We start from the raw sequence: 20884 nt of genomic DNA, 5'->3' as shown, positions 1-20884 counted from the left end.
GGAATAAGAGTAAAAAAATGTAGAACTTTAATAAAACATCTTGTAAGTTTCGGAGTTCCTAAAGTCCATATCATAATAACAATAGTTGTATCCAAAATGTGGTAGAATAATTGTAACTTTTATAATTTTTGAGTGTGAGCATTGAATTCAGTAATCATTGCTTTTGAATCCTTAGCCAAAGCTGGGATTTTGAAATGTCTCTAATAGAAAATCTCATTTCTGGTGATGTTTTGTTAGTGCTCTGCTTGCACGCTGCTGACTTCTACTGTAAAACTACAAATAATTAGCTCCATGTATACCTGCCCCTGTAAAATACTACATATATTTGAGGTGAGGCAATGATACTAATGTGCCATGTTGTAATGATTCCAAAGTGCTGGGTGCGTGGGTTGGGATTGAGTTTTGAGAGGTTGAATAACTGCTCAGTTAAATAGCTCGTAAAGAATGAAGCAGAGAATTAAACTCGTCTTTCTGAGGCCAATCCCTTCCTTTTTCTCCACAGTGCACTGCCTGGTCATTGTAAACACTCAGGGCTAGAGAAATTTCATATATGGTATACCTGGGTGTCACAGATAGCCAGTGCCAAGGAGCAAATGGAAATAAAGTTAGCTAAAATTATTTATACTCTAGAACTCAAAGAGTGGTAGATCTCCAAGTTGAAAGACCCAGATAATTTATGTAACACCTTTTAAAAAATACTGTACATTTTTACTATGAATTAATAACGTACTGGACATACTGATTGTAAAGGGAAATAATTTTTAAAAAGAGAAAGGAAAACTTGACTTAGAACTATTTCTGACTGTACTTTCTTAGTATTTTCTAATTTAGAGAATTATAAGTAGTACAGAAAAGTGTCTTTTTTAAAAAATCAAAATAATGGACAATTTCTTGTTTTCCATTTTCAGATTTGACCTGCCACCAGTTATTTTGTTTTCCATGGATGGATTTAGAGCTGAATATTTACAGACATGGGGTACTCTAATACCTAATATCAATAAACTGAGTAAGTCTCCTATAATCAGGGACATGCAGATGATAGACACCTAGTTAGTTAATGTCTAGATTAACTAACACTTTTCTTTCTGACCTTTAATGTTAGTGGTTTGTCTTAGTTCTGGGTCCTCTCAGGAGTTTGATGAGTTTACTACACGATACCTATTTTCATACTTCTTGGCTCCTCCTTCCTTCTTTTGCAGCGTGTTTATCTTTTTGTTTGTTTATTTTGATTTGTTTTGTGTTTGAATATAACTTCTGCTCTGTGAAAATCTGTTCATGGATACTCTCTCAAAGTTGGCATTTGTCAGACCTGGGTTCTGGGTCTCAGCAAGGTGGATATGCCCGGTAAGGATGGGAACCTGAAGAAGCCTGAACAGACTGGGCAGAATCAGCATATACCAAGGCTCCAGTAGGTGAAAAGTCCAGTATCTCTGTCCAGTTCTGGAATCAAAGTGCCTGGAACCTGGCTCCACTACTTACTAGCTCTGAGACCTTCACCAAGTTTACTTCCACGGTTGGTGCCCTAGTCTCTTCATCTGTAAAATGGTCACTTACCACCTCATAGAAATACTGTGAGACTATGTACATAGTGTACATTGGATGATTTTAAGTTATTACTATAATTATTATTTTTATGGTCATCTTTATTATGATATACTTCTGAGTTAGGGTACTTGGACTTCACACAATTTTATAAAGTCAATAATAAAGAAGAATGGAGAACCCCGAGGACACAAAGTTAAGAAGTATCAGAGGGTTGGCTCCAGGGCGCACAGTCTTCACTGCCCTTCAATTCCTCTCTTACTTCCCCCTTCTACCAGACCCTCTTTTACCTCCATGGTCCTCAAAATTTCTGACAATTTTACTGGTTTCCTGGTTTTATTTTTCTCCAAATTATTAAAAAATAGCATTTGACTTTGAGTAAGGTGATCACCTTTTCTGGGCCTCAGTTTCCTCATTTGTAAAATGAGAGGATTAGACCTAATGATTTCTACTACTAATCCCAGCACTAAAATTCCTTGACTGTAGAAAGATAAATTACTTCCCCCCTACAGCATCAGGGACTTTGTCTCTTCAGGTTCTCCTACACTCTCTGAGGCAGATCTTTAGCAAAGAGATTAAGATGTTGGGTCTCTGACAGTACTGGCTCCAAATTCAGGATTTGTCACTTACTGCTGAGTTACTTTAGCCTGAAAAGTCATGAACAACTCTCAGTTTCTATTTCCTTATCTGCATTTCCCTTGGTAGTCTGGATATCAAACCCTGTGTCCAAAAGGGAATTTATCTAGCCAGGTTGAACTGGACCCCTTTAGAAGTGGAATTATTTTATTTGCTCATCCCCTTGAGAGTTGGAAAGGACACCAGTGAAACACTGGGCCATTAAGAGCCTTCCTTTCTAAGGTTTAAAATATTTTTTAAGTCATTTATACAACATCTCAATTCTTTAATGTGTGAAGCCATAACTAATTAGGTCTACCAAGGCAAAATGGGCTCTTCATTTCTAGGAGGTCCAATTAAGAGTAGATGTGTTAAAAGGTTTAGGATTAGGACCTCCCGAGAATGGTAGGGTTGAGGTGAGGTATGTGACAGCAGGCATCACTTTAAGGAAGTCTAGAACCTCATCTCTAGTGTCTTATCAAGCTGCCTGGAAACTGAGCATGGGCTAACACCACAGTGCAGTGAGTTATATCAGTGACTACTAAGGGGTCATGGACTCTAGTGAGAACATGAGGTTGTTGTCTTGTCCTAACGTGGGTGGGAGCAAACAAAGAAGGGCCGGGATCAACAAACTGTCAGGTGAGATAGAAGTGATTTAGCTTGAACTAGAAGTCAGATTTCTTGGAAAGTTAGATGTGAAACTGAGGATAGGACAAGACTAGTAGTAACTATCCTTGCATCCCAGGGATAAATCTCACTTGAAAGTAGCGTATGATCCTTTTAATGTGCTGTGGAATTTGTCTTGCTAGTATTTTGTTGAGAATTTTTACATCTAAATTCATGAAGGTATTGGCCTGGAATTTTCTTTTATTGTAGTATCCTTCTCTGGCTTTGGTGTCAGGGTAATGCTGATCTCATGAAATGAGTTTGGGCGTGTTCTTGCCTCTTCAAATTTTTGGCAGAGTTTGAGAAGAAATGACATTAATTCTTCTTTAAATGTTAGGTAAAATTAACCTGTGAAGCCATCTTGTCTTGGGCTTTTCTTTGTTTGGAGGTTTTTGATTACTTGTTTTTGGTCTGTTCAGATTTTCTATTTCTTCATAATTCAGACTTGGAAGGTTGTATGTTTCTAGGAATTTATCCATTTCTTCTAAGTTATGCAGTTCGTGGGGTGTAATTGTTCATAGCAGTCTCTTACAATTCTTTCTATTTCTGTGGTATTGGTTTCTGATTTTATTGATTTGAGTCTTTTTTTCCCTTAATCTAGCTAAAGGTTTGTCAATTTTTTTTATCTTTTCAAAACACCAACTTTAATTTTGTTGATTTTTAGAACTCTGTTTCTATTCTCTGTTTCACTTATTTCTGCTGTAATCTTTGTTGTTTTCTTCTTTTTTACTAACTTTGGATTTTGTTTGTTCTTTTTCTAGTTCCTTAAGCTGTAAATTTAGGTTGTTTATTTGAAATTTCTTCTTTTTTAATGTAGGTGTTTATTGCTATGAACTTCTTTCCTAGTACTGCTTTTGCTGCATCTGTACATTCTTCAGCTATTTCACCCACTCATCCATTCAGTCTTCCACTTCTTCTTATAGTTTATAGTTACTATGGATATATATTTATTCCATTTATATTTTCAGAATTTTTTTCGGTTGGTACTTTCTTTTTAAAAATATGTTTTTTAAGGAGTAAAACATGCAAATGATAAACTTTTACAAGTGACATTAAAGGGTATACAGTAAAAAAACAAACAAACAAAAAAACCAACCAACCAACCAACAGACTCTCTTTCCTGATCTTCCTCATTTTTCTCTGTAGAAGCAACTATTCTCATTGGTTTATTGTGTGTCCTTCCAGAATTATTCTGTTCAGTCATAATTTAGATTATTAAGATCTGGAAGAAACAATGGTAGAGGATCTTGCTTTTGATGAGTTATTCTATAATAGCTCTGGTTCAAAGGCAGGTGATCGAAAATGGTAGCTTGAATCTGTAGATAGTCAACAGATGTGTCCTGTTTAAAACTACGAAGGTGTCATGTTTTTACATCACTGGTAGCTTAGTTTGTTTTTTATTTTATACTCTGTGACTTTAGGCATTTAAGAATTTGAACGCGTTACCCATGTTTCAGGGAAATAAAAACAGAAACTGACCTTATATCTCTCTCTATGGTATGATTGTTTTCCCCACTTAAATTCTTTTATCAGTGGATGTGATCTCATTTTATTTTCTATCATATGACTTCTTAACAATATTAAATGTTTCTTTCCCTGATTGAGGACATGATTTATTTACTGGGGGTATTGACTGAGAAAGAAAAAAGTTGATTATACGTTATGTCCTAGAGCAGGCCTCAAACTCGAGTACATCAGAACCACTTGGGGTGCTTGCTAGAAATGCAGATTTTTTGAGCTCCTTTTCCTCCACTTTTCAACCTCCCCCATCCCCACCAGAGTCCTATTTAGTAGACTTGGTATTGGATCCAAGAATCTTCTGAAGGAGGAAATTCCTGGAAAATATCGGAAACACTGTTCTAGAGGCTGGGAAGGAGACCAGTTCCAAGCCTATTTGAGAAAACCTTCATTATTTCCAGTTGCAATGTTTGTTGCTTTCTGGACAACAATCCTTTGCACTTTTTGTTTTAACCTAAATAGAATCTCTAATGGTGAAGCTCTGTTTTAGAATTTAGAGTTGGTAGGATTTTGGTATGGAAAATTTCTCACACTTCACTGCTGCAGAGGAAATATCAGTGTGCCTTAGTGGTTCTGACCTCCTTGAGCAGAGTTATTGCACAGATGAAAACAACAGAATAACTGAAAGCAAATTTGATGCCATGCCTTGGGGAAAACAGATCACAGGAAACTTCACTGATCAGATGGCAACTGTACTGACTGAAAATAATAAGTGGGAAAGTTAGTTCATCTTGTAACATTGCTTTGTGGCATGGGCTTATGCATTTACACAAGTTAAACTCCTTTTCAGTTATCTAGATAGTTGTGTTCACTTTTGTTATATTGGATACTTTATGTATAAGAACTAGCTAAGAAGCCGATGTTATATAGAAATTCTTGTTGTAATGACCTGGGTCAGAAAGAGGGGAGCAGCAAAAGCAAACAAAGCTGGCACTGTGTAAAGTAGGGTACATTTAGCTCAGGGGTCAGCAAGCTGTGGCCTACGGGCCAAATCTCGCCCACTCTGCCTGTTTTTGTAAGGCCTGTTAATGCTAAGAATTGTTTTCATTCTTAAATGGTTGGGAAAAAAAGAATATTTTGTGCCATGCAAAAAAAAAAAATGTGAAATTCAAATTTCAATGTCTATAAATAAAGTTTTATTAGAACACAGCTATGCTCATTTGTTTACATGTTGTCTATAGATGCTTAGAGGGCTTAATAGCAGAGGTGAGCTGTTGCAACAGAGACCATATGGATTTGCAAAGCGTAACATATTTATTATCTAGTTCTTTATAGAAAAATGTTCCTGACCCTTGATTTAGCTCACTCCTCTCCTGAAAACTGTCATTCCTTGGAATGGAGGAATTTTAAGCATCAGAATTTCGACCTCTTTCCATCTAATTCACCCCTTAGTTAGTTTTCTATTTCTCTGTGAAACTTTCGTGTTCAGATTTTTAGTTATTCAAACAACTTCTGAGGAAGAAACAACATCTTAATTTCTCACTATCCTTTGCTGCAGAAACATGCGGAATTCATTCAAAATACCTGAGACCTGCCTATCCGACCAAAACCTTCCCAAATCATTACACCATTGTCACGGTAAGTGCTTAGCCCAGTGGCAAGACTGACAGGCCCCCGAAGGGCAACTGACCACACCAGACATGCTTAGGCGGAACTGGCCAAGCCGCAGGTCACACATTTCACGAGCATGTGTGGTGGCAGTCACAGCTAATTCAGGCTGGGAAGGAGTGTCTCAGTATGGGGTCAATCCAGGGCTGTGAGATGTTAACTATGAATGAGTGTCCCAGCATTAGGTTCATTTACCTCTGTGACAGGCCAGGATAGCCTCTTGGATGTGAGAAATACCCTCTATTCTGATCTTTTGATTAACCTCCATTTATCTGAAGGTCTGCTGGGAATGGTAGGCTATGTATGAGGACAGCCACTCTGATGTGGGAAAGTTCTTTCTTTCCTAGTCTTTTTTTATTATATTTAATTTGATAAAGTCTCTTGTTTCATAATTGAATTCAAACCGGCTATATCTCTTTATAAATTTATTTATTTATTTTTAAACATTTATTTATTTATTTTTGTCTGCGTTGGGTCTTTGTTGTTACGCATGGGCTTTCTCTAGTTGCAACGAGCAGGGGCCACTCTTCGTTGCAGTGTGCAGGCTTCTCATTGTTGTGGAGCACCGGCTCTAGGCGCACGGGCTTCAGTAGTTGTGGCTCGCGGGCTCTAGAGTGCAGGTTCAGTAGTTGTGGAGCACAGGCTTAGTTGCTCTGCTGCATATGGGATCTTCTGGGACCAGGGCTCGAACCCATGTCCCCAGCATTGGCAGGTGGATTCTTAACCACTGCGCCACCAGGGAAGTCCCAAACTGGCTATATCTCTTTAGATAAAGCAAGTAAAGCAAATGAATTCTCCTCAATGTATGAGAAGACGTACAAGAAATGATCAAAATGAACTCAAAGGAAGATTAACTTATTTAATATTTATAGATTTAGAACACATCTTAAGGTGTCCTCTGCCTCAGCCTTTATTGCCAAAGGATATTATGTCTTTACTACATTGCATGTATCAGTATGGAACAGTAATTACAACTTATTTAAATTTTAGCCCTTAAGTAATTATATGTATGTATATATGTATATGTGTGTGTTTGCGTGTGTGTGTGCATGTATAAATGCAGATTCCATTTTGCAGATTCACCTAAACATTTGAGTTACCCAGCTCACATGTTTCCAGCTGAGGTCTAACAAGGCAATACTCTGCCTTCTTGTTTTTAGCTCTCATCCTATAAACAAATGTTGTTTTCACAGTCTACTGTCTATTTAGTGCCATGTTTTTCACATGTTTGTGCTTTTTTATTGGAGATTTTGCTGTTTACAATGGCCCTCAAGTGTGGTGCTCAAGTACTTTCTAGTGTTCCTAAGAGCAAGAAGTCTGTGATGTACCTTATGGAGAAGATATGTGTGTTAGATTTGTTCAGTCATGAGTTATACTGAACTAAAAATATATATTAAATAAGGGATCTTCAAACAGAAACACACATAAAACAAGATTACATATGGATCAGTAGACAAAAATATTGTAACCAAAAGCTCACAGGAACCTAACCCTTTATTTTCTCTAGGAGCAGTGGTTCGATATTCACTAATTCAGTGTTTGCAGCAACTTTATAGAGCATAACTATTGCAAATAGCAAGAATTGACTATATGTACGCATACTTACATAAGTCTACATACATAATATATTAATACTTATACATGTATATATAAATGAGGGATTATACATAAGTGCTATTAATTTCCTACATATGCATATGTATCCATATTCATATATATAGTAATGTTCCGAAATAATGACCCTAAAAATATCTCTAAATGTAGTTACAACTGCATAGGGTATCATGGGCATTCAATAAAAATATGTGAATTGAAGGAATGACTGGATTGATGGATGGATGGAAGGGAGGAAGTACAGAGACTTGGCAGGCTTCCTTTTAAAGTGCTGGTAACACACTTTAACCCATTTGCCAGGCTATCTGATACTTAAAAGTATCCATGTAGTAAATTTCTTGCTATTACTGCCAATAAAACCAATGGCTAATCATTATTATAATATAGAATCTATAATTAGCAAACAGTTATTAATAACATGAGTTATATTAAAACTATCAGCCCAAATCATCTGCCTAATGTCATTCATTTGCAGCTATAGACCACAGTGGAACTAGTATATATATAATACTAGTATGTATATTTGGTATTAGGGTTCAGATCCAGGGGTTTTATATTGAAAAGTATATGGCATCTTTTCAAATATGAGTTATAGGTCTTATGCTATTTCAATTTAAATGTATGTTTTATTAATTTATTATTTTATCTTAAATCTTTTTTAAAAATTATCATTTTAGGGGTTATATCCAGAATCACATGGCATCATTGACAATAATATGTATGACGTATACCTCAACAAGAAGTTTTCACTTTCTTCAAAGGAGAAAGATAATCCAGTTTGGTGGCATGGACAACCAGTATGTAGCATTCTTCATGTGGCTCCAAAGTAACCTTCATTTCCCAACGTGACAGTGGCTCTCTCTTCTCTCTCCACTTTCAGTTTTACATTATCTTTTTAATTTCTAAGGGCTAGGGGTGGGATGGTGTTTCACCATTATTTATAATTATAATTTGAATCTTTTTAACGTGTATAGTTGTTCACCTAAATTGTCTTCAGTTGAAACTTGGATGTTGTATTATAAACGTATCAACCTGGAAGTTACTCAGAAAGATTATCTGTTAACGTTTTTACTCATTCTGTTTTATAAATCTTTAAAAGGGAAAGAAGAACTGTACAATTTTACCAATTTGAAAAATGATCTTTCTTACTGTCCTATGTTTTTTGATTTTTGAAGTGGATGCCTGGATAATTACTTTTTTAAACTGCAACAAAGACAAATTTTAAATAATTTAAATACATTTTAATAGTTGAATAAATTTTGCAACTGTTAATACTGTTCAGTTTCTCATAAATGGCACCATTTCTACTCAAACTGATTATTCTCTTGACCTCCACTTATTTGAAATTTTCTCTTCTTATAGATCTGGCTGACAGCAATGTATCAAGGTTTAAAAGCTGGTACCTACTTTTGGCCAGGATCAGATGTGGCTATAAATGGCACCTTTCCTTCCATATATAGGATTTACAACAGGTACTAAAGCACCTGCAGATGTGATCCCGTCTAGGCAGGGATGATTCGATTTTTTTTTTTTTTTTTTTTTTGGCTGCGTTGGGTCTTTGTTGCTGTGCGCGGGCTTTCTCTAGTCGCGGCGAGGGGGGCGCTACTCTTCGTTGCGGTGCACGGGCTTCTCACTGCGGTGGCTTCTCTTGTTGGGGCACACGGACTCTAGGCGCGCGGGCTTCGGTAGTTGTGGTGCGCGGGCTTCAGTAGTTGTGGCACACGGGCTTAGTTGCTCCGCAGCATGTGGGATCGTCCCGGACCAGGGCTCGAACCCGTGTCCCCAGAATTGGCAGGCGGATTCTTAACCACAGTGCCACCAGGGAAGCCCCTAGAATTTTTTTTTTTTTTGGTCTTAATCTTGATGGTAATTTTATTTTTCCAGTTGTTTGGGCCAAAAAATCTTGAAGTCAACATTGATTCCTCTCTCTTACATCCCTCATCCCGTCTGTCAGTAAACCCTTGTGCCTCTAATTCAAAATGTTATATGCAGTCTGAGAGCTTTTTATTACCCCCAGCATTAACACTCTGGTCGAGCTGTCATCCTCTTTTGCCTGCACTACTGCAGCTGCCTTTTTACACGTCTCCCTGTTTCTATTTCTGTTCCCTGTAATCTATTCTCAGTTTATCAGCCAGAATAATTACTTAAAAGAACAAGTCCGATTATGGCACTCTTTTGCACCAAAAACTTCAACGGCTTGCAGTTTAGCAAAGAGTAAATCCCACAAGGCCCTAGTGGTATGAGCCCTGCTGTGCCCCTGCCTCTCAGACTCCTCTCCAGCTACTTTCCTGGGTTCTGTCACTCTACTCGAGCCATACTGACCTTTTCGGTGACCCCAACATACCAGGCTTGCTTCTGCTGTAGGGCCTTTGCACAGGCTGTTCCTCTGCCTGAGACAATCTTACTCCATGTATCTGTACAGCCCACTCCCTCACCTCCTTCTGGCTGTAGCTCAAAAATTACCTTCTCCGTATTGTCTTAGCCTCATCACACTAAGATTTCAAATTCAAATCCTCCCACTCCAGTTTCTCAGTGCCCCACATTCTGGCTCTAGTCTTGCTTTTGTTTTCCCATAGCATTTTTCACCTTTTAATACACTCTGTAATTTATTTATGTATTAGGCCTATTTATTGTTTGTCTTCCTTGACTAGAATGTAACCTCTAGGAAGGACGTCGTCTTTGGTTTGCTCACTGATAAATTCTGTTTAAAATGAAGAAATCATGTCTGACAAAACATAGTGCACATAAATGCATAAATGAATGAAGTAAATAAAAAAAAACAAATTGAACTAATGGATAGTAATTAATGGCCTTCTATTTTAATCGGGGGAACAGTGAAGGAAGGATGGATGAGAAGGAAAGAAAACAATATACATTGAATTTATAGTGAGTCGAGTGTATCTCTATATAGGTATTGAAAACGGGAATCCCTTTGAGTAGTACTGAATCCCTTTCAGTATTTTTATAATATATGGACACAAAATATCTGAAAATATCAACCTGCCTTCCTGAGCAGGCATATAATGAAGTTATTTTGATTTGATTAATTTTTAAGAATTATTTTTACTTTTCATTTCAGAAGTGTCACATATGAAGAGAGGGTCTTTACATTGTTAAAGTGGCTGGACCTGCCCAAAGCTGAACGGTAATATCTAGTGTCAGGGAAGTGCTGGCACAGCGGGATGTTTGTGGGCATAAAATGAAAGTATTTCTTAGTTTAAATTACCATTTTGGAAAAAAACTTGGCGTTTCCTTTTTACAGGCATTTTTCAAGAATTATTCTTAAAACCAGACATTTAAAGAAAGAACTAGTGTGGCAGAGAAAAGAGTCAGCAGAAAGTCATAAAGTAGGAAATACAGAGGGCCGAGGCTCATCAAGAGAGGTCTTAACAGCAAGAACAAGACAGATTTTCAGCACTGGGTCAGACAAGTGCTTACATCCTGGAAGGTCTCATTTACTTCCTGCTAGACCACTATCCCTGCCAAAGCCAAGCAGAACCACTGAACCACTGGGCCTGGTTGTAGAGAAGGAAAGACCAGAGAAAAAGAGGAGGAAACTGCCACAAAGTTCCAGACCTACAAATCTCCCACACCCAACTTGTACCTTTATTCCAAATGGGTAACGTCTTTCTCTGTTTCAATTTTACTCCTAGACCCGATTTTTATACCATATACGTGGAACAACCTGATTCTGCAGGACATGCTCAGGGACCAGTCAGTGCCGCAGTAAGTTTTTCTTTTTAAACAAAGCTAAAATCATCTAGCCTTCACCCACAGCATGAAACGTTATTCTTTAATTTCCACTGAATACAAGTGTATTTGATATATATGAAGACATAAAAATAGTTAAAAGTCTAAATGATTATCTGCTTTATTAACCACAAAATAGTTAAAAGTGTAAAAAGAATATCTGCCTTATTAAGCACATCTTGATTAATTTGATAACACTTATTGAATGCTTAGATGCAGCATTGTTATTTCACATCACGAGAACATCAAGGCTAGATCCAGTGTGTCAACTCAACATGTTAATGTAGCCCATTTCGAGCCATGTCACCTGAAAGTCCGTCGTAGAATATATGGCTGTCTATTCAAGCACAGTTCGAATCAGAAGTTCCTTATAATTGGACAATATATTATTGCATCAGTCAGAGTTATTCGCCTTCTAGGCCCCCATTATAATTGAGGTAGACCCTTCAATACTTGTTTCTTCATTATCTAAACCATTTTGTATTTACTACAGAAATATAGTTCCTAAATATGATTGTTTTAAAAAGCTGATTCTCTTCTAAAACCCACTCAAGGCTGCATTGTCTTGGACATGATATAAAGTTGCAAAGGTCCCCATGAGTATGGCGTTTCCTTACCCCACGGAAACTCATTTAACAGTTTTCCTCAGTTGGAATGCAAGCATATTCATTCTGGCAGCATGACTTAGGTGTTTGCCAGAAATGCCCTTCTTCTTCCTTCTCATTAAATCAAAATGATTTCTAATATAAGCCCTGCTCAAGTCTGACCACTATGAACCCATTTGTCCTCTTTTATGTTCCTACACCACCCTTGACTGTCTCACAGAATCTAACACTTAATCAGGTTATTCTAAGGGTGAATGGCTTAGTAACTATCTAAAGCATATTCACCATTTCTTCTTTTCCATTTTAACTGTTATCCCTGCTTGATATGATTTGAGAGGGGATACTCTAATCTGCATTTGTCTGACCCCTACAGCTGACTTTAGGTGCCATATCTTTTTCTTCTATCCAATGCTCTAGTTTAGTACCCAAATAAATTTTAAGTGTAATTTGGAAAAGTGCTGCCAAGGGAACAATCAGGATGCCCTGAGAGGTCTTTAGGGGCTAACCTAGTCTGGGTTGGGGCTGGTTAGAAAGTTCTCTGAATAACAAAAAAGATAAAAAGTTCACAAATGGCCTGGTTAAGGGAGGAGCTGAGCACATTAGAGGAACAAATGGACAGACAAATGGACAGGTAGCTAGACAAATAGACAATATGATAATGCTAAAAATAAGAATAGCAGCTAACTCTTATTGTGTGCTGCTCTGTGCCAGGTACTGTCTGAATTGCTATATGAGGATTATCTCTCACTAATGTCAGGAGCACTGTGGACCAGGGGAGAGGGCTAAGAGGAAGCTTACAGAAGGAGGCAAGCGCCAAACCACGCGAGTTCTTCTAGGCCATAAAACGTGCAAAGGGAAGCACTGAGGCATTTTAATCAGGGAAGGACATGATCAGATCTATGTGAATTTAAAAATCACTTTTATCATGTAAGAGGAATGTGTTAGAGGGAGCAAGGGAAAGTGGGGAGACATGAGTTAGCTTTTACAACGTTTCAGGAAAGAGATAATAGTGACTTGGACTGTGGTAGTGGCAACCATCATGGATGGAAAAAGGAATATTTAAGATTCATTTAAGAGATGGACTTGATATGACTTGGTGTGAGATAGGTGATGGGGTGGGGGATCAATGGTGATTTTCAGGTTTCTAGCATAAGCAGGCAGGTTCCTCCAATAAGACCACTGAAGGGCATCTTCTTGGAGGTGAAGATCATGTTGTGACTGGGGTGCCTGTGACATCCAAATGGAGATGTCCAGAAGGCAACTGAATATGGATTTAAAGCTCAAAGGAGATGGAGATCAGGCACTTTGGCAGCATACAGATGGTGCATGGAAGTGGAGATGTCCTAAGGAAAGAAAGAGTGAAGAGTGAAAATAGAAGGATTAAGACAAAGCCTCATTTAAAACTTAAGAAGAGGCCAAACAGATGCAGAAACTGGAAGGCTTTATGGCTTTGTTATTGCTATTGTTAGGAGGCTGGCATCTACTCACTTCACGTTCAGTGCAACGTGCCATCTATGGAGTGTGTACTTTGTGAACAGCTCTGTGCTTAGGAAGCAGGTGATGAGTTTGGTTGCACAGTCCTTTCCCTACAGGAGCTCCCACGCTCCTGGGGAGAAACACACAGGCACAGATGATTTCTAAACTGTGCAGAGTCCAAAGATAGCGGGATGCCAGGGTGCCATGGGAGGGCAGAGGAGGAAGGGCTCTGAGTGCAGCCGGGAGGAGTGAGTAGGTGAACTATGTGAAAGGGAACATAATTATGCTGTGATGACAGGTGGAAACCATGACTCTCACTGGCAAACCAGTGTGCATGGTCACCCTGAGAATGAGGGTCAGGAAAGTGTCATGGAGTTGATGATAGACTTAGCAGTATATAGAGATGATTTGAGTTAAAGTCCTGCCCTGTCCCTTAGTAACTGTGGGATCACCAACATGTCACTTAACTGCTTTAAACCTCAAATTTCCTGGTCTCTATAACTGGAAATTCCAGTAGCATCTTCCATGAAAGTTTGCTGAGAGATTTCATGAGATAATGCACTAACACTCTTAACAGTAATTGGCTTGTAAAATCCTTTCTCAAAAAAGAAAAAAAAAGGCAATCATTGTTATAACAGTACTAAGAAGATTAAACATTTTCCCCAATCCCGTGGGGAAAGTGCTATTACATTTTCTTATTCACTGAAAAAAAATGAGGTTATGTTAGTTAAAAATTATTCACTTAAACCTTAAGTCAGTTAAATATACTATATCGATAAAGTGTAGAAAAATCTAAAAATACAAAAGAATATAAACAATAAAATAAAAATGAACTCCAACTCATTATTCAGAGACAATCACTGTTAACCGTACCTTGATATATTTTCTTTTGGTTTTCCATATATGTGACTTTACTATGAAATGCTGAATGTATTTAAAAACAAAATTGGATTATGCAATATGTATGGGTGTGTATCCAGTTTGGCTTTAATTTTTTAACTTTAGCATTGTATTGTGATCATCTTCCTATGCCATTGTTCTTTAAAAATATTTTTAAAATTATTTTTTATTGGAGTATAGTTGCTTTCCAATGTTGTGTTAGTTTCTACTGTACAGCAAAATGAATCAGTTATACATATACATATATCCCCTCTTTTTTGGATTTTCTTCCAATTTAGGTCACCACAGTGTATTAAGTAGAGTTCCCTGTGCTATACAGTATGTTCTCATTAGTTATCTATTTTATACATAGTATCAATAGTGTATATATGTCAATCCCAATCTCCCAATTCCTCCCATACCCACCCCCTTTCCCCCTTGGTATCCATACATTAGTTCTCTACATCTGTGTCTCTATTTCTGCTTTGCAAATAAGGTCATCTGTACCATTTTTCTAGATTCCACATATATGCGTTAATATACAATATTTGTTTTTCTCTTTCTGACTTACTTCACTCTGTATGACACTCTCTAGGTCCACCCACGTCTCTACAAATGACCCATTGTCATTCCTTTTTATGGCTGGGTAATATTCCATTGTATATATGTACCACATCTTCTTTATCCATTCCTCTGTTGATGGACATTTAGGTTGCTTAAATATTTTTTAATGGTTATTGAGTATGCCTACTTAAGGATATGGTATAATTTTTTTCTTGTACTTAAATTGTAAAAAAATAATGTGATGAATATCCTTGTATGTAAATCTCCATCTGTACTCTGTTTACTTAGGACAAATGCCCAGAAACAGAATTATTAGGTTACAGGGTATGCCCCTTTTAAACTCTCTGGCTACACATTGTCACATTGTTCTCTGGAACATGTGTAACCATTTAGGCTCCTATAGAAGTGTCTATGGACTCTTCTCCCCAGCATTGGAAATTATCATGAAAACCTTTGCAGTTAAATAATGTTTGAATAATGTTGAAGTTGAACACTTTTTCTCAGGTATTTATTGGCCAGTAGTCTATTTTCCTTTGTAGGGAATATGGTTTAATTTTTTTTTTTTTTTTTGGCTATAGAAATATAGGGAATTGGTATTTGCTAAATGTAGTATGGGTGCTGGGCTCTGATATCCTATTTCAAAACCCAACAATTTCAGAGAAGGAAATTATTTAATTTTTACTCGATTAGATAATGGTTTGGTTAATTAAGCCTTAATTCATGAAGATAATCTTAACTCCAATTTTTTTTTCCTTAGGTAATTCAAGCCTTGCAGTCAGTAGATCACACTTTTGGATTGTTGATGGAAGGCCTAAAGCAGAGAAACTTAGTCAATTGTGTCAATATAATCCTTTTGGCTGACCATGGTATGCTTTTTTTTAAATCATATTTTATCGTGCTTTTTTTAAAATCGTATTTTATCGTTGATTAAATCTTATCACTTCGGGGAGCATACAAAAAAAATAGAGATTTTTAAAGTCTATTTCTAGACCTAGAAGCTCTTGAATGAGCAAAGAATGAGCTTTGTAGTAGGCTGTGATGAATAGAGGACTAAAATTTATACTTTTAGTTTAATTATTCTAACATTCATTCTGAAAAATCTATCCATACACTTAATTTTCTATATATTTGGAGTTAGTAGTACTTAACAAGGATGTGGCTGGGCTGTTATCATAAAAAATGTCTTCTTTTCAGTGAATGATTCATTCATATAGATTGGCTGCTGTTTACTGAATTGGCTCGTTTTACCATGTTCTATGTATTTCTTTTGAGTCATGTGAATAGACTTCTATAAAGTCCCTGTCACTCCACATTTCTCTGCTTGAGGGTAGCTCTCCATTTCAGTCAACCTGAATATTAAAAGAAGTGAGACAGATGTCATGCCCTCTGCAACCTCACTTTTAAAGTACTCATTCATTCAACAAATATTTTTAAAGTGCTAACTCAAAGCCAAGTATTTTGCTCGATGTGGTGTGGTAGGAAGTACATAAAGCAGAAGTGGACCTTTTCTAGACAGGGTAGTCTAGATGGGGTGAGAAGAGGAAAAGGAACACATCTGCAGAATTTTGTTTATATCTTACATCAAGATAATGTGAGACATAGTAATTTATTTTAAAAGTTTCTAAAATGGTTCCCCTAATACTTTGACCTATTGTTTTAAAATTAAAGAAAATATTTTAATGCATATTTTGTTAAAAAAATTATAAAATATAAAAATAATAAAATTAATCGTAAAAATAATAAAAATAAAAATTTGGATGGAGTCTGAAGAATCTTCAAATAAAAAAGGTTTAACTACCAATTCTTTTTTAAAGCATATGCTTCTTATATAAATTTAAATAATACACTTATGAAAAGTAAAAATTCTCTAGGCTTTGTTCTCTTGCTTAATGTATTGTTTTATAAAAATGCATGTTATTTTTTTATTTAAAAATATATCATGTTGCTTTATGTAAAATCAGATGTTATAAAGATTTAATTAGCTTCCTACAGAGAACTTTCTTCTTTGAAATTACTTTAATAGATCTGCATTGAACAGATGATCTGTTTATAATTCCTATCTGTTCTTCTCTTATAAACATGATCCTTCTCTTCCACTGCCAGGATTTTCAAGGCCTGCTAATTAGAATAAAGTAATTGGGTAAATTGTAAAGGTTCTCAGTCAAACTTGGTTTGAGATCTGTAACATAAAATATCTCCTATTTGACCTGATCAAAGACAACCGATTGTTACCATCTTATACATTCAGTGAATAATTTTTTTTAAATTCAGGAATGGATCAGACTTATTGTGACAAAGTGGAATACATGACTAATTATTTTTCCCAAGTAAACTTCTACATGTATGAAGGACCTGCCCCCCGCATCCGGAGTCGTAATGTACCTCATGATTTTTTTACCTGTAAGTATGAAGATGACCACATAAAAAAATAAAGGTAATACTGAAAGCGAATAACCATAGCCTCCTGATTCTGAGGATGCAGGGATTACCAGGCCCCCTCTTCTGACCTCTTGGGAAGACCACACAGAAGCAAATGAGAAAATCCCATGTTTAATTACAGTCTGTCGTTAAAGTCTATGGTAATATCTAATATTGTTAAGTTAAAATATACTCCATTCTTAAATGCTAAAATAATTCTTTGTTTAAGTACTTTTTAATTTAATTTTACCAGATCATAGTCATTAATAAACGTCTGTGTCAAATTCACCTGAGTTGTTTATATTTCTTTGCAGTTGTAATGTGATTTACTTCTTTTTCTTTTGAAACAGTTAATTCTGAAGAAATTGTTAGGAACCTCAGTGTAAGTATACAGTCTTCTAATACATATGTTTAAATTAATGGATGTCTTTAATCTAAGTTTCAAGAAAGCTGTATTCTATATTTTCGAGTCCAAGCCATTTGTAATTTATTTCTTAAACCTCCATCAACTTTTTTTAAAATTCCTGTCAGTTTGTTTTACCTTATCTGTTTTTATTTTGGAGTTGACACCACTATTGGAAATTTGTTTGGGTATCAGAGGCACTGACTCCTGAATTGAATGGGCTGATGTTTCATTCAAAGGAGCTGGGCTAGTGAGCTTCAGGTGGCATCATTTTTCATATTTTTTGTATGATTTAATATTGGAAAATAGTGAAGCACAGATATTATAGATCTTTTTGTACAGGTCAGAAAAATCAACTCCCTTAAGTATAATTGTAACTGCTTTTGATTGGTTCTTGCATCTCAGGTTGTAAGTAAATAAGCAGGACAAACTCCAGATAGATTAAAGCAGTCGGGATTTTTCAAGGTGAAGTTCACTACGCCTGGAGAGACCTGAAATATTCTTGTATGGTGGTTTTAATGGTTCTATGTTTAAAGTATATTTGCAAATATACATCTGTTATATGGATTCATGAGTTTACCGTGGCTGGGGATGGGGCTAGATTTATTTACGTATAGGCGATATGCAAACATAGTAAAAACTGTGAGAATAAAATGTGAATGACTGAACACTGAAAATGTGAATAAGGAAACGCTGGGGAAAGAGTGGTTACTATAACCTGGGACCCACTGCAAGTTTGAAGTAGGAATGAGCGCTTGAGCAGAAATTCTTTAGTGTTAGTCACTCCTTTTGTCTCTTACACCTAATATTCTGATCTTGAGTAAGCATGATGGATCATCTCACTCCCTCCTGGTGAAGGGTGTACCTGGAATGTGCCTATGCTGACTGGAAGGGTAGTGGAGAATTTCCAGCAAATGGACTTTCTAAATCCACATATCGTTTTCCCTTTTTTCCATCACCTCATGATCCATATAGCTGTAATCCTATTGGTGAAATGATGGCAAATGTCTAATAATCCTAGTGGCGCAAAGGGATTGGATACCACAGGCTTTGGAAATCCATTACATGGCATCCCAGATAGGACCAGGCCTGGAGCTGCAGAGCCCTGAGGAAATGGACTATCATTTTATGAAGTAGTCCATTATTCCCAGGGAAAAGTTCCGAATGGTAGTACAATATTTCCAGGAATGCTGATTTGTGGGCCTATATTGAGCTTATATTGGACAAACATAACCAAACATGAAGTGGCAAGTCCCACACATTCTGGCTGCATGACAGGCAGCAGCATCAACTTTGTTCTTAGATAAAAGGACCAAAATTTTATCTCAACTCTAGTGTCTTCGTCTCAAATTCTCAGATGCAAAGAATGACCCCGTACTTCTTCAGAGGTTGGCAGTGTACCCCCAGTTTTCTCTGGATTTACTGGGGCTGTACATCCAGCCAGCAAAGTGTGCCTCATCAAATGATCGGTGGTCCTTAAGGGCACATTGTAGTCCATTGGATCTTTGAGGAAGCTGCATCCTCAGCAGCTGCCACAATGTGCTTGCCTGGAAGTTACAAAAATAGCGGCTTAAGAAAGAAGTAATGATAAATGAAAAAGTAGAAAAATAAGAAGACTGGGAAAGATAGCAAAGTAGGCAAGAAAAAAAAATATCTGGCAGAAATATCTGTGCAATAAATAAGTTTCTCTTCCCTTTTTCATTCTATAACTCTCTTCACTCTCCTACTTTCTATATTTCTTTTAAATTTTTAAAATCAATTTTGTAGTGTCTCTTCTTTTTCTTATGTAAATTGAACATGAGATAATAGTGACACAGACTTGAAATATTTATGAGATTGTTGAGGCTTAAAATAAATAAGAAAATGAGCAAGTAGAAAACAATTAATTTCCCCTTATCCTTACCTGTATTTTTTTTTTTTTTCTGTTGTTTCTCAAAAGAGTCGAGGGAGAAAAAGTTTCTTTGTAGTTCTATTTCTCATTTTCTCACTTTTTTTACATGTATAGATACCAGTATGATTTGCATCTTTACCAAGTTTTTAAATACGCCATCTAGTTAACAGCAGTAATTATTAAGAAATAAAATTTCATTCCAGTTTGCGAAGAAACCCATGAATTTTTCACAAGTGGGAGAACTGGACTAGATTTCAAAAACTATTGACTTGATTTGAAATTTAAGCAAATGTAGGTTATTTAAAGGGTAAATTGAGTCAATTGTGAAGGGATTTTTGGTGCAATTTAACTAATTTAAAAATTTTTTTACTCATATTTATTAATGTCTATATAAGACTTTTCATGTATAGTTTAGACTCCAAATTTGTAATTGCCACTCTAAATCCAAACTTATATTTATTCTCTGTCGAAAAGGAGGGGAGATTTATGGTGGTTTAACATATATACATAGGAATAAAACTTCAGACAGCAAACGATATAATTTACATCATATGTTAAATTGCAACTTAAATATTGTTGCAACAATTAAAAACAATATAACTAGAGAATGTGACTACACATAATAAGTTTAACATTCCTATTTTATTAGCCAGGCTTAAATCCTCTTACTTTTAAAAAGTGTTTAACAAATCATCTTAGGAGATGAAATTGTTGAATTAGTTTGCATGTCTTATAGGTGTCATGAGGAAATAATTTACCTCTTTTTCAGTGCCGAAAACCTGATCAGCACTTCACACCCTATTTGACTCCTGATTTGCCAAAACGCCTACACTATGCCAAAAATGTCAGAATTGACAAAGCTCATCTTTTGGTGGATCGACAGTGGCTGGCTGTGAGGTCTGTGTGCCTATTAATTTCTCTCATAATACTTTTAACAGCCATCTTTCATTATAAATTTCCTTGACCTTACCCTGCTATTATGATCACATGAATTTTCCTGAGTATGACAATTTCTTGACCTTTTATATGCTATCTAGCATTTCTGTTATTTGAAATGACTGTTACGAGGTTGCCCATCTTAGCCTACTAATCTTTACAATGTAGATGAGAATGAGGAAGAAGGCTGACTGTCGCACAGATTATCAGTACCAGCACATTCTCAGCCCGCACTGTGGTCTCCTTTAGCTGGCAGACAGGATATAAAGATGGCATCAGTTGTCTCACAGGCTGGTAACGAGTAATTGATTAGATAGCTCTTTAAGATCTTTGTCATCTTTGTGGTTTTTCTGAAAGAGCATGCTTATGGCTGTAAGGCCAAGCTAACCAATTAGTTGT

General features: G+C 36.4%; 1 protein-coding gene across 1 annotated transcript in view; it reads left to right on the top strand.

The window, feature by feature from the left end:
• The window catches only part of ENPP3 (ectonucleotide pyrophosphatase/phosphodiesterase 3), an 88496-nt gene that overhangs the window by 37654 nt on the left and 29958 nt on the right, over positions 1-20884 (top strand). Inside the window, exons 6-15 of the mRNA XM_061206787.1 lie at positions 909-1006; positions 5840-5919; positions 8241-8360; positions 8926-9035; positions 10643-10708; positions 11217-11289; positions 15595-15703; positions 17109-17237; positions 17606-17637; positions 20319-20446. Coding sequence (XP_061062770.1) covers positions 909-1006; positions 5840-5919; positions 8241-8360; positions 8926-9035; positions 10643-10708; positions 11217-11289; positions 15595-15703; positions 17109-17237; positions 17606-17637; positions 20319-20446 — 945 coding nt within the window. The remainder of the gene's footprint in view (positions 1-908; positions 1007-5839; positions 5920-8240; positions 8361-8925; positions 9036-10642; positions 10709-11216; positions 11290-15594; positions 15704-17108; positions 17238-17605; positions 17638-20318; positions 20447-20884) is intronic.

This window comes from Eubalaena glacialis, chromosome 12, assembly GCF_028564815.1.
Source record: "Eubalaena glacialis isolate mEubGla1 chromosome 12, mEubGla1.1.hap2.+ XY, whole genome shotgun sequence".
Taxonomy (NCBI): Eukaryota; Metazoa; Chordata; class Mammalia; order Artiodactyla; family Balaenidae; genus Eubalaena; species Eubalaena glacialis.
Note: the sequence above shows the minus strand (reverse complement) of the source record. Positions and strands in the feature narration are given on the sequence as shown.